The 13,191-nt window shown below is 37.0% G+C and overlaps 1 protein-coding gene across 2 annotated transcripts; it reads right to left on the bottom strand.

Annotated features, from left to right (window-relative positions):
* Positions 1 to 1,037: 1,037 nt before the first annotated feature.
* Positions 1,038 to 13,114, bottom strand: pla2g4ab (phospholipase A2, group IVAb (cytosolic, calcium-dependent)). 2 transcript variants are annotated; one of them, XM_056764013.1, is made up of 18 exons: positions 12,637 to 13,114; positions 11,904 to 12,004; positions 11,429 to 11,510; positions 11,089 to 11,237; positions 10,728 to 10,841; positions 10,609 to 10,643; positions 10,377 to 10,521; positions 8,839 to 8,975; positions 7,984 to 8,206; positions 7,762 to 7,876; positions 6,143 to 6,280; positions 4,759 to 4,848; positions 4,011 to 4,076; positions 3,732 to 3,932; positions 3,463 to 3,647; positions 3,189 to 3,378; positions 2,777 to 2,934; positions 1,038 to 2,311 (listed from the first exon to the last, which is right to left on the bottom strand). In XM_056764013.1, exons 2-18 carry the CDS (start codon positions 11,928 to 11,930, stop codon positions 2,168 to 2,170), a joined length of 2,199 nt encoding a protein of 732 aa, XP_056619991.1. In that variant the 5' UTR covers positions 11,931 to 12,004; positions 12,637 to 13,114; the 3' UTR covers positions 1,038 to 2,167. The 2 variants fall into 2 exon arrangements, with proteins under 2 accessions (XP_056619991.1, XP_056619992.1); XM_056764014.1 differs by having other exon boundaries at positions 3,732 to 3,929; positions 12,637 to 13,112.
* Between the last annotated feature and the right edge of the window lie 77 nt (positions 13,115 to 13,191).

Below are 13,191 nucleotides of genomic sequence, written 5' to 3'. Positions count from 1 at the left end.
GTTAGACTGGATTTACTTGGGACCTTTTAAGAACCTTTGTCATTCTTGACCATTGAGTCACCTTGCAAGTCAGGATGAGAGTGAAGATTTTCACAGCTGGAATCAATGTGGAATTTCCGTCAATTCAGTGAATCTTTCACATGGGGGCTTATATGACACCCAATCATCAGTGTACTGTCAAATTTGTCTCTAAGAATTATTTGAAAACGTTACAGATCTTCTCATGGTGTAATCACTGTACAAACTGCCAACTTTATGGGTGGAAAGCCCCCATACGCAAAATGTGACCTAGAGGACATTATAAGACCAAGGATTCGGTGTAAATGTTTGTGCAGATCAGTAATAAAAGTTGGGAGTTGCACAATGAGGATGAGTTATACATTTTTGCATTTTTTCTGAATGACCATCAATATAAAGATATATTTCCTTCCTATAAGCCTGCACACCTTTTAATTAGAGAGGAGTAATGCTCCCACATGATTTTATTATTTATTTAATGGGAAGGTAATGTTTTATATCTGGTACAAGATTCAACGAGTATTGCCAGTAATAATGGCGTTAATTTGACACACACCTGTCTGGTACACACACAAAGGTAAAGTTATGAAGAACAACCTGTGCCAAAGTATCCATTGCTCACTGGCTTTTGTAGCTTGTTTTGGCTGACATGTATTTTCTAGATTGCTTCTCAAATATCAGTATTTCCTTAAAGCCTGCAGGAAAGTGTTCAGAGCCCTCATGCCTAAGTCACTTTGACTTGTAAGAAACCATTCAGCAGATCTGCTTTCCTGTAGCTCTGTGGTTAGAGCATAGCGCTAGCATCGCAAAGGTCATGGGCTCAATCTCAGGGATTGCAAATATTTAGAAACAAATGTCTAGTATAATTCATTGCAAGTCGCAATTGCATAAATGTAAATATGTAGGTCGGGATATCCCGAAGCCCATAGAGGCACATCCTCTCTGAATATGTCAATTATGATAAACATTAGACAGAATGAGTAGCATGAGAATAAGAGACAGTGCAACAGAAATTTGAATAGTATTTAGTCATTTAATACTATATGTAAACAATGCTTACAAGTGAACTTGATTCAAAGAACACCTTATACTTTATGAAATACGGGTATTCATGGTTACACAGTTTAGTAATAAATACTATACTAAATAATTTGTGAATAGCTTATGTAAATCAAAATGATGAAAAAACCTTGCTCAAAAATCCTATAACCATTACAAACTTCATTCAACTTTACATCATCCAAAGGGGAAGAACCAAAACTACAGCCTAACACCTGTTCAGTACCTCACAATAAGAGGAAGGTTTGGGGTTGCCATGGTTTCATGACATGTTTTGTCCCTCAGGATGTTGTCTTTTTTGTTGAGTCACTCACTTGTTTCATAAACATAAATCAAATGTTTCACAAGGACCAGGTTGTCATTTAACAAACCTGCCTAAAGCCCAAAGGGGATTTTCAGTGTTTGTATTAATATGTTAACACTTCACAAGTTAACATTAGTTAATGCATAAAAATGAACTAACAATGAGCGACATAGTTTTCAGCACTTAATAATATTTGTTCTTAATGTTAAATAATGCGTATACATTAATGTTTATAATAATTTATGCATTAACTAATGTAAAAAATTGCAACGTTTGATTTTAAACATAATATTTGTAAATGTTGAAATTAACACGGACTAAGATAAATAAATCCTGTTATATAAATATTGTGAATTAATGATAATTTAACAGAAGCTCAATGTAAAGATTTGCCATGAGTATAATAGAAAAAGTATATATACATTTTCCAAATCTATTTCAATTCTTTTAGGATGGAAATCATTTATAAAAGACACACAAGCATCTATCAGCAAGTTAAAAAAAAGATATTATATATATATATATAAAAAAAATATTTGGTATATTTTGTCTACTCTGAAATGTTGGCACTGTTACCACAACTCAATGAGAACAATTTGACTGTCAAATGTGTAACAGTTTTCAGCAGATAAATCGAGTACTCTTTATCTTCATGGTTACATGGAAACTTTCTTAGGGACCAAACCAGATCATCTGGTTATTTTTCAGTTAAAAGTGTTTTCCATGATGAGATGAGTATCATCTGTAAACTTCCTGTAGCTGGAACCGCATAATACATCCACCCCCCTATTGGCACGGGTGTCCTCCAGACTCCTTTTTCAAGTTCTTCAGTTTTTTGTTTTGAACTTTACTTAAAGGAAGCGTGACAGAGAAGCGAGATGGATTCTCCTTCTTATCCAGAATACTGTCCTTTATTGCTTCTTTGATGACCTAGACAAAAATGTGAAAGAGGATCTAAAAAATGTAACTTTAGGAAAACAAAGCACATAATATCTGTGGCCAAGACAGGTCATGACAACAGATGTAAAGCTGCAAAACAAACCAGAAAAGACTTTCAAAATGCCCCAACTCATGCAATTTATTCCATTTCTTAAAAATATACAACAGCTTACTTTGTATAAAGAACCAATATAAGCTGTCATTTGATTTATCGACTTTTGGTCTACTCATCACAAAGTTATTATACTTGGAGATTGTGAAGCTTAATGTGTCATTACTATGAAATGTTGAAAAGATGATTCTTCAAAAAATCTCAATAATGGAAATATATAAAAGCATATGGGTTTTGTAACACCATGGGATCCAATACTTGCATAATAGGGGGAGTTGAGGGTAACCTAAGTACATAAAATTATAGTAGAAATAGAGTAGAAAATACAACAAAATTGATCTGACCTCTATATTGTTAAGAGTGTTGAATTCCATAAGATCATGCAACTGGGTGAAGGCTTGGTTTGAATACTGGAAGTTGAATGTGGAATATGGCGTCTCTGGATCATCGAAAATATCAAAGTCTGCAAATTTTCTCTCTTCGTCCGTCTCACGTGGAACTCCTACAAAACACACCACGCAAGGTTCTTAGAATTAAACATACATCTCTTTTGAAACCACATAAACAGAATCAGCATTGAGAAACACACCCACTTCATTCCTTATATAAACAGAAATGTAAATCAGCCAACTCATAAAAGCCTCCAACATAGACTTCCATAAACACAAACAAATGTGCAAATCACAGCACAGTGTAAACAGGAAGTGATATCTCAGGTTGAGGAAAGTCTTCACACACGAACCACTGAACACACACCTGGAGCTTTGAACGTCCTGAAGTCGATATTGACCAAAACAAAATGGATGATGATGGGGCAGTTCCTTTCTCCTTTTTTGGGCTTGAAGACGTAACACTCCTTAAGTCCTTCCCGGTCAAACACCCTAGGGTCGATCTTAGGAAACGGAAGCTTATTCATTCGTGCCCATTTCTCGGCCAGCAGGAGCTCCTACAATAGACAGATCATTTAAAAGCTTGTTTTCCATGCATGGGCATGACGTGTGTTCACATTTGTGGATATGTGTGCAATCACCTTAAATGGGGGACTGGAGTCGCTGGGTCGGGCTGAGAAGTCAAAGGAGATGATGAGGTCGACACCCCTTTGAGGTCTCAGGATCAAGGGAAAAGGGAGGTTGAACGTCAAACCACTGTCCACCACGTGGATCTTCCTGCTTTTCACATCTAACGGCTCATAGATGCGATCAAACTCAAACGGGTCTAAAAACATCACAAATTTGAGCAAAATCGATAAAATTTAGTAAATTAAGTAAGATACGTAAAATGGATAAAGTGAACTCTGACCTGTCACAGCATCAACCTCTTCCTCTACAGGGCTAAGGGTCTCGGTGAAAGAGGAAAGTGGGATTTCGTTGTTGAGGTTTAAGCCGAGCATGAAGTTGTGAACTTTCCCCGCTCTTCCCTCTCGCGTTTTAAATAGAACCAAGTCACCACAAAAAGAGCTCACCATGCGCTGCATCCAGCTGGACTGATAATCAGCATCTGCTGGAACAAGTCAGAAAAGAGGTTTGGAAATTTTGGACGTTTTCATTGACATCTCAAGTAGATTATGTAAAATCTCACCTTGTTGAGAGTCTTCGTCATTGTCTAGTAAGTCCTCTCCTAGGATGTGTTCTGGTTTGATCTGCTCTGTAAAACAAGAAAACAACTACATTTCAGTCAGGACCACTTACGTTTAAAAACAGATTTTATTGAACAGTAATTCATCAATTTGGTATTGGGGTTATGGTTCTGTTCTGGGCCGACTCCACGCGCTCGTCCGGCACGATTCCTGGACGGGGCGGGGAGATCAGAGAGTGGAAACCCCCCTGGGTATGGAACAGAACCATGATATACATGCATGTGATACACAAACGCATGATCACTGAACCGCAGATTTTATTTAGTAAATGAGGCGAAGTTGGGGATGGAGGGGGGGCATCCGGTGAGTTACTGCAGAGACTGTGATTCGGAATGAATGGGAATTTAAATGCTGCGCTGTGGTGTGTGTCGGATTATGATTGGTGCATGTCAGAACAATCTAAGCAATCTAAGCAATCTAAACTGGCCTGACCTGCCTGAACTAACGCAATGCTTGATTTTTAAGAATTGTTTAACAAAAAAATCACAAACTGGTGTTTGGTTAAGGTTAATGGATGTATATAAAGTCTACTTCAATAAAAGTCCTTTATATTGTACGGTATATATGGCCAGGATACAAATACACAATTTAGCACTAAGGGTACATTTGTCAGCAACATACTATCACTTGATCAGTATCTGAATGCTAATACATATTATTAGTGCTTTATATAAGTAGGCTCAATCTTACCCAGTTCTTCCTCCATGGTGCTTCCTTTTGTCACATCATTCATTCCCAGAACTCTGTTGAAGAGGATTGAGAAGGCACTGCCCCACACACCTGTCCAACATATACAAACATACTGGATGAGATTCTGCATCCCATGATCCCCTGGCCATATCGTCATAAAATCGCACCAAATGACAACAATAAACTCTATGATGTATTTTTGAAACTGTACTTAAAAGGGTCATATGACACGGCTAAAACAAATATAATTTGTTTACACAATTTAAGGTAAGAAAAACGCTGTATTTTACAAAAAACGTGCATGTTTGTATCTCCTCTTTGCCACGCCTCTCTGAAACGCGCAGATTTTTAGAAAAGCTCTTCGCTCTGAAAAGCGAGGTGTGCTATGATTGGCCAGTTAACCAGTGCGTAGTGATCGGTCCAATACTCCAAGCGTGTGACGGAAATGTAACACCTCTTACCATATTTGGAACACAGGTTCCAAAGCAATTGTCCTGACAGTGCTGACTTACGAATACATTTGGGCGGTCTCAGTTAACTCATACCACGAACTGACGTAGATTTGTGGAGGTGTGGTTACACGAGGCGTTTCAGGCAGGTCTGGGTGAGCATTCGCTTTTAGATAGAATGTAACTTTTTTTCCGACACTTACATTTTTCCAATTTTACGTGTCTCATACATGCATGGGCAACTTATAACACAACAAATACACAGAAAACACCTGTTCACGCCTTATGACCCCTTTAATTCAGAACAATAAAAACAGAGCTAAAAGTCTCTACTGCCCTCTCAATAATAAAAACGATATAAGCCCAAAATAGATTACTTAGAAATAGAGGTAAAATAAACTTCAGTTCTTTCAAAACAAATCTTTGTTTTGCATTGTATTGTATTTCTTTCAAGAAAATTTCTCAACCGTTTTTCAGATTCCTTGAGATCTATTGCAAAAGTGACGCACCTTAGAGCAGGTGAAATCTGAAACACTAGTAAACAAATACCTTGTCAGATAGTTACATCATTGTATTTTTAGTTTTAAAAATAAACAGTTAATCTACCGTGAAACTCTATCTTTGGGTTCCACCCTATGAGGAATTTTCCTTTACGCTCAAGGCAACACGTTCTGTCCTATCCTGAAGTGTGAGTGTGTACCATTGAATCACAATGAAATTACAATACCTTGACTTTATTAACCAACACCCTGAGTCGGACATTTAACCCGTACAGTGACAAACCCAACAACATACAGTGCCGTTTCCATGACAAGACACATTACTGTTCTCATGCTTCTCTACTTACTACATTTACATTTATGCATTTGACAGATCATTTCATCCAAGGCGACTTACAGTGCATTCATTTATTATCATTAACAAAGACCCCTCACCCATCAGAAAGTGAAGAGGGTTCTCTTCGTACTTCTTCATCACATTCCCCCTGAAAAACTTGCTTCCAAACAGGTCAGGAGTCATGAAAGTTCCATACTTAGCCATTCCGATTTCATACGGACTGAACTCCACCCAATCTGTTAAATAAAACACATCAATCAAAACATGTAACACAACAGAATTGCATCCACAACTAATAGAAGTCTACAAAACATGTCCATGAAAGAGTAAAATTACAGCATGTTCCATGAGGCACAATGAGGATGAATCACATATTTCAGATGTGTTTCAAAGGTGGGAAGGCAACAATGATTTAGATTTCAGATTTTAGAAAACCATACAAATAGATGTCAAGTATTAATTACATGTGACTATTACAAAGGTGACTTGTGGGTGTTGACAAGATGATTTATGACAGCCGGAGATATACCCAGTCGTATTTAGTCTATTGTTGAGGTAGGAGCGGCTCTTATGCCAACCACATGGCACGTCATTCATGTTACATCAGCTCATTTATAAAAAATATCAAGTTTGCATCTGAATTTTCTTCTGCTATCAACAAAAAAAATCTTCACGCATGCACGAGAATTTGTAAGAACAGGTTGAATTTAAAATGTGAATTATTTCTTTAAAGTCAATAGTGAGTTCATCACTTCTTGACTAGAAAGGCAACCTCAGTCATTTGACGGTCTGCTTCTCCTTCACAGAACAATGAATTCAACTGACGTCATGTTTGTATACCAGCTGGTGAAAACTGACACTAGAATTGCAGGTATGTCTTTGAGCCCTGTATACAATTACACACTAACAGATAGACTTTGACAGCAAGCGTGCACTTCGAGAACAATGCGTGTCCTCTTTGAACTAAAATAAAGACATGTAACATATTACTATGCATGCTTTCACTAATCTGCTGACGTGACCGGGTTCTCCCCTTGCAGTTCAACAGGTCAGACTACTATAAACGGGATCCCTCTGCATTCTGAATACAGTGATGGGCTGTATGGTGCAATGAGTAATGAGTCATTTAGTTGGATTTTACAAGACCGAATAAGTGATAACTTCCTATCTGAGTTCGCAATATTGTCATGTTGCATGTTTATGTTATTGTACTCATAGAAATTCAGACTCAAATATTATCTCGTCACTGTCGGGCGGAATCCTCTTATCTCCTTTTGTGTTTTTTTATCTTTATTATTGATCACCCTTCATGTTTGTCTTTGAATTTTGCAAAAATTCAACCAGTGAAAACTTTTAAAAGCAGCTAGTAAACACAGTGATTTTTTTAAATATTAAAATTTTCCTGAAAAGTAGTGTTTTTGAAAGACAAGGTTTCCGCTGGCAAGCGACACATTGCAAGTTTGCTTTACTATACTATCAAGGACATCCTATAGACTTTCTTTCTTTCTTGCCTTACACAAATCTTTTAACATAGATTTTATTCAAACAATGATTTGGCTGATTGATAGGATTTATTAAATAGTGATGACTATTCACATACACACAGAAATGAGTAAACTATGTGAACATATAAACAATGCAATAGTCCATACTCTGGACTGTTCAATAAACAAATAAGAGAAAATATGATTAAAAGAGTGTAAATATAAACACAGACCTGCAAACTTAAGCTCAGACACATCTGGTTTAACGTGCAGGCAAGTGAACAAGGGAAGAGGAGCCTGCGCTTCATTTATCTTCTCTTGAAAATCACTCAACTTGGTGTCCATCCTCTGTGGAGAGAGACGTCATCATTTTTAAACATCTGACAGAAATGTACAAATGTAAGATGATCTGTCTGAAGCACAAATTAGATATACAGTAAATGTAAAACACCCACAGAAGGAATAAGTGTCTCGCCGATCAACATCCCGAAGATATCTGTGAAGGTAACAGGCTGCCCTGCGGACTTCTTGCTCCACAGGGCATGGACGTAGTTAGTGATGTGTTTGGGAAGAAGTAGTTTAAGAGGGTTACTGCTGACACGATTCATCAGCTCACGGTTGATCTGCTCAGGGCCCGTTACTGGGAACTCTGGGTGGGAGTATAGAGAAGACATGTACCTGTGAGACACAGAACGAGAAATGCGAGTTTGCACCGGGAGGCTTTTGATATGCAAAGAAAACATATTTTTCGATATATTAAAGGTACAGATCATTCTGTCATCATTTATTCACCCTCAACTTGTTCCAAATCTTTATACATTTCTTTGTTCTGATGAACACAGAGAAAGATTTTTATGGCAAACAGTATGCAAATAGTTTTTGTCCGCCATTGACTACGAAAATTAGCTTTTTAAATGCATTTGTTACGTTGAAAAGTTCAACAGAACACTTTTCTTAGTATGGTAGCCAATAGAAACCAAGAACTCTTCGATTACACAAATTCTTCCAAATATCTTTGTGTTCATTAGAACAAAGTAATGAATACAGATTTTGAACAACTCGAGTTTGAATAAATGATGACAGAATTTTCATTTTTGGGTGAACTACCCATTAAATAATTTAATATATAGTAATATATACTGTATATGTTTAAATATATATATATATAATATTGGTAATACAGTTCATTACACTATACTGAAAAGTACATAGACTGCTGACAAATGGAAATGTATTATTTAATCTGTTGCATTATATTTTTCAGTATATTCCCATATTTCTGCCTGGTAAAGAGTAAAATCTTCTCCTACCAGGTTGATCCAGAAAGGCCAGCAGTATATGTCACACAGTCCAGAACTTCAGATTCGTACAAAGCCTTCATTACTCCAGAGAACCCAACCATCGCCCTGAAACCTCCTCCTGACCCTAACACAGCTATCACTGGAACCTTCACATATACACAATAAAGCAAAACAAATCTTTCCATTAATTGGATGAGATTTACTGAACAAGAACTACAAACAGTGTGCTGCTTGAACAACGTGGACAACCAAACCTTTTGAATTTCGATCTCTTACCGTAATCGAATTCATGAATTAATGTTTTTTGATTTACACTTTGTGCACAAAAGCAGTTGTCATGTCCTGCATTTTACTCTTTGAGACTTCCAGCGCAGACGGAATATGTTTTTCTTTCTTACAAATCCTTCCAGTAATAACACACCAGTCCTGTGTTGTGTGTTCTCACAGGTCTCGGCTAACACTTCCTCCTCACAGTCGAATTTCGACCATTTCACATGTTGGCTGACCCAAGACTTAACCAGCAAAGGTCGAAGGAATACACACATAAAAGAGGAATTTGAAAACAATAGCGTCAGACACACAAGGAACTGAACCTTAAGACATTGTCTGTTATTAAACCAGTAAATAAGAACTGTTTTAGGAAAGTGGTATATTCTGTAACGTCTGAGTCATCGCATGTGTCATGTGGCCATTTATCTTGTGAATTACATCACGACTAAAGCGATGTATAAATTTAAGAGTGTCCAGGAAATCTAAGTCAATTGTATTAGTGAGCTGGACTTTTTTAATTCGTGTCATGGAATGTCTTGCCTTTCTGCTGTTTAATATTTAGGTCTTTAACTTGTCATGAGTCCTCCCAGCAAATACAGTACAGTGTTACCACGACCTTTGAGTCTTTAATATTAATAAATTTCAATAAACAAATTATATGACATGTCGTGTGTATATACATCGTGCCGTATGTCTATTATCTTCCATTATTTATGTTTTTAAAGGTCCAATGTGTTATTTTCTGGAGGATCTATTGACAGAAATTCAATATAACAAACAGAATTATGTCTAAAAGGTGTATAAAGACCTTACGTAATAAAGTGTTTTGATACCTTAGAATGATCTATTTCTATCTACATACTTCACACGTCCCCCTGCATGGAATTCACCATGTTGTTTCTACAGTAGCCCTAAACGGACAAACTGCTCTAAAGAGCGTTTTTCGTTAATACGTTATATCCTTCAGCAAAGTAGCAAAACGTGACGACATCTTAGTCCTGTGTCAGCCACCGTAGTGCGTCAAAAGGGTGGGAGCCGTTGGTTGCAATTCAAAACCTCACCACTAGATGCCACTAAATTTTATACACTGGACCTTTCAAAGATCCACCAAACAGCATTTTTTCTAAACCCAACAGAGGACAACCAACTAAATACACAGTTACACACATAGAAATATATGGGGAAAAACATTTCAAGAAGATTTCTAGCTCAACCCTGGTGGTGCTTATCTGAATGTCTAACGGCAGTTTAGAAAGCAGGGAATAAATGGGTGGTACCTCATTGGGAGAGGATGGGAGAAAAGAAGGTTTCTCCATGTGTAGCAATTTCTTGATGCCGAGCATGACTCTGTCACGGCGGAGTTGTCTGTACAGTTTTTCTTTCTGGCACAGATCCAGATTGAATCGAAGGTCCATTGCTGAGCTACAAAACATCAGACAATGAGCTTACAAAACATTATACCCCCCTATTGCACAATGTGGTATATAAATTGAGAACAAGTGTAGATACTCCTCTAAAGACAGCTGACAGTACACGTTGGTCATCTGTGAAAAACAGAACGTGTTAAACCCTTAAATCATAATGCAATTCATCCACAATGAATTCAAAGAAAAAAGAAAGAAACATACTTTTCCTATAAGGAATGACACCTGTTCTGTTTGTCCAACCTTGAGTTTAGAGATGGCATATGAGGCTGTCCCCAGCATTTCATCCACCACATAATTTGCATCCATTAATGTCAGCTAGGAAACAAAGAACAGCACCCATGCCATTGACTCTACGTATGCTTTAAACAAACAGCTTTTCATAAGACTGTTCACAGATCAAACAGCAAAGGTCTAAACATTATAAACACGGATGTGAACATGCACTCAGAATTTATATTTTTGTTCAATGTTAATACATGTTTTACACTAGTTTATAATAAAAACAAAATATAGGTTCAGAGTGTGTGAGGGTCTGTTTGGGGACAAATGAGTTTCAATTTACCTCCAGGACATTTTCTAGGTTTGGGTCCAGGATGAATTCAAAGGTCTCATTCCACTCTGGATTGATGTCATTGTCTATATGTCTTGTCTTCTTCCTGCTTTCAGGAGATGTGGGGATGAACAATTCCACATATGGATCCGGAGTGTCCACTACAAGCACATTTAGGACATTCATGGTTTATATTTTGGTATAACAAATCTCTTTATTTAATCTTGGGAGAATAGTAGCTTGCAACTGATGATCCTGTAGAAATGCACGACACTCTATGTCTTGTGACGGTTGTTGCCAACTTCCCCTATTTTCTCAGTATGAAAAGAAGTATGACCCAATCTTTACTTACACAGATCTCCGAGAGGTCCTTTGGTTACATTTTCAGCTCTTAACACTTTTACTTTGAATTTATGTGAGATTTGCTGTTCGACCTGAGAAAAAAAAACATTTACTTTACATCACTGTTTCCATTAATGCTATTGACACAACTGAGAGAAAAATAAATAAAAGGCATACTTATGACAGTATACATACTTATGGACTAGATCTAAATTGAATTGCACATTAAAAATAAATTACTGATCTATATTAAGGAAAAAGGGAAGTTGCAATATGAACAGTGCTGTGTTTCCCCAACAGAAGCCTACTATGAGTATAAAGAGTTTACCTAAAAAGCAATATATAGAAACATTTATTTTTACTAGTTGATTTTATAACATCTAAACTGCTATATGTTCCCAAAAAGTACAATGTTCAAGATTGCAGAAATCTTTATCCGCCTCCAATGTGGACTCTTGAAAGGCTCTCTCCGGTGTTCTACTTACAAATATATGATGATCTGTGAGTGACATGGTGGCTTAACTGCAAAACTAGACAAAACTGGCAGGACTCCTTCGAAGAACTTTGTCCTGGTGCTTCTGGACATCTAAATTCAGTAAAAATAATTCTTGTCATTCGTAATTCCAATATCGGACATGGAATAAAGTATTTTCATCCAGACAGACAAAAATCGAAATAAGTGTAAAGTGGAAGTGTGGAAAAGGATGAAAAAAGTCTCACTTCCATTGATTAGACTGCATTGAGACACTTAAAATGCCCTGAATAGCAAAAAATCCACCTCAGCACTTTCACAGCTTTTGTCTTTTTACTTCAAGTAGCCTAAAGAACTTTAAGTTTTAAACTTAAATGTTTTTATTTACAGTAGAATAAGTCAATTTTTTTCGCCATACACAAGGAACGTTTAGCGCAGGGCCAACACAACACACAGCAACTGTATCAGAAACCCCCCCACACCACACCATTCAATATGGACACAAACCACTAAGACGTTTTATGAAATATCTTATTTTGTGCTCCACTGAGTCATAAACAGGTTTTGACAAAATAAGGGTGAATAAGTCATGAATGTTTGTTTTAAACAACCCTTTTAAACAACTGAAATATGGAAAATCATTTTGCAATCCTCCTCGTCATGCAATCGCCCCTAAACTGTCCGCAGATGAGAGTTTACACCGCTACGTCATGCCGTTACTTGATGTTATATGAACAACAGCTTACCTGCCGTGAACAATTTACTATCTGTGTAACCAACTTTGCAGTAGCCTATGTCTTATGCTGGGCTGAAGTGCACACCGAGTCTATAATCCGGTAAAAATAGAAATAGTTGTATTTCCTCAATGCAGACAGCATCATTTTGAGAAGTGGAGGAGGTGCTAAACGGCTTCGTAATATTGAAAAACTCTCACGCATTTCGGTTCCTCTGTACATTAAAGTTATTTTTGCGGTAAAATGATATTATATATTTTACTCGGGTTTGTGTAGATTAGTTAAAAGAATGGTTATTAATGAGCAAAATGAACACCAAGTGTGATGAAGCGCTATTTGACATCAACGGGTCTTTTATGAGATCGTGAAATCATTGTCCACAAGGGGGCGTACCGTTACTTCGGTACTAAAAATCCCCATCTCCGATATGGCAACGTTTGATAACAATCCTAGATCAAATATAAACACACATTACATCTAAGATAAGAGTTGTCAAATTATTCTTCATGTTTGTTGTATTTGCAATCATTTTCACTTAAAAATTCGTGTTTTTTATTAGGAGGGATT

Source organism: Triplophysa dalaica, chromosome 13, assembly GCF_015846415.1.
Source record: "Triplophysa dalaica isolate WHDGS20190420 chromosome 13, ASM1584641v1, whole genome shotgun sequence".
Taxonomy (NCBI): Eukaryota; Metazoa; Chordata; class Actinopteri; order Cypriniformes; family Nemacheilidae; genus Triplophysa; species Triplophysa dalaica.
This window is presented reverse-complemented; position numbering and strand designations above follow the sequence as displayed.

What these genes read in the sequence shown, in the direction of transcription:
- pla2g4ab (XM_056764013.1), bottom strand. Translation starts at nt 11,930, where the DNA reads ATGTCACTCACAGATCATCATATATTT. An exon ending in TGTCATTCCTTATAGGAAAA is followed by an intron (nt 10,644 to 10,727) that starts GTATGTTTCTTT and finishes TGTTTTTCACAG; the next exon opens with ATGACCAACGTGTACTGTCA. An exon ending in TCCCATCCTCTCCCAATGAG is followed by an intron (nt 8,976 to 10,376) that starts GTACCACCCATT and finishes GTATATGTGAAG; the next exon opens with GTTCCAGTGATAGCTGTGTT.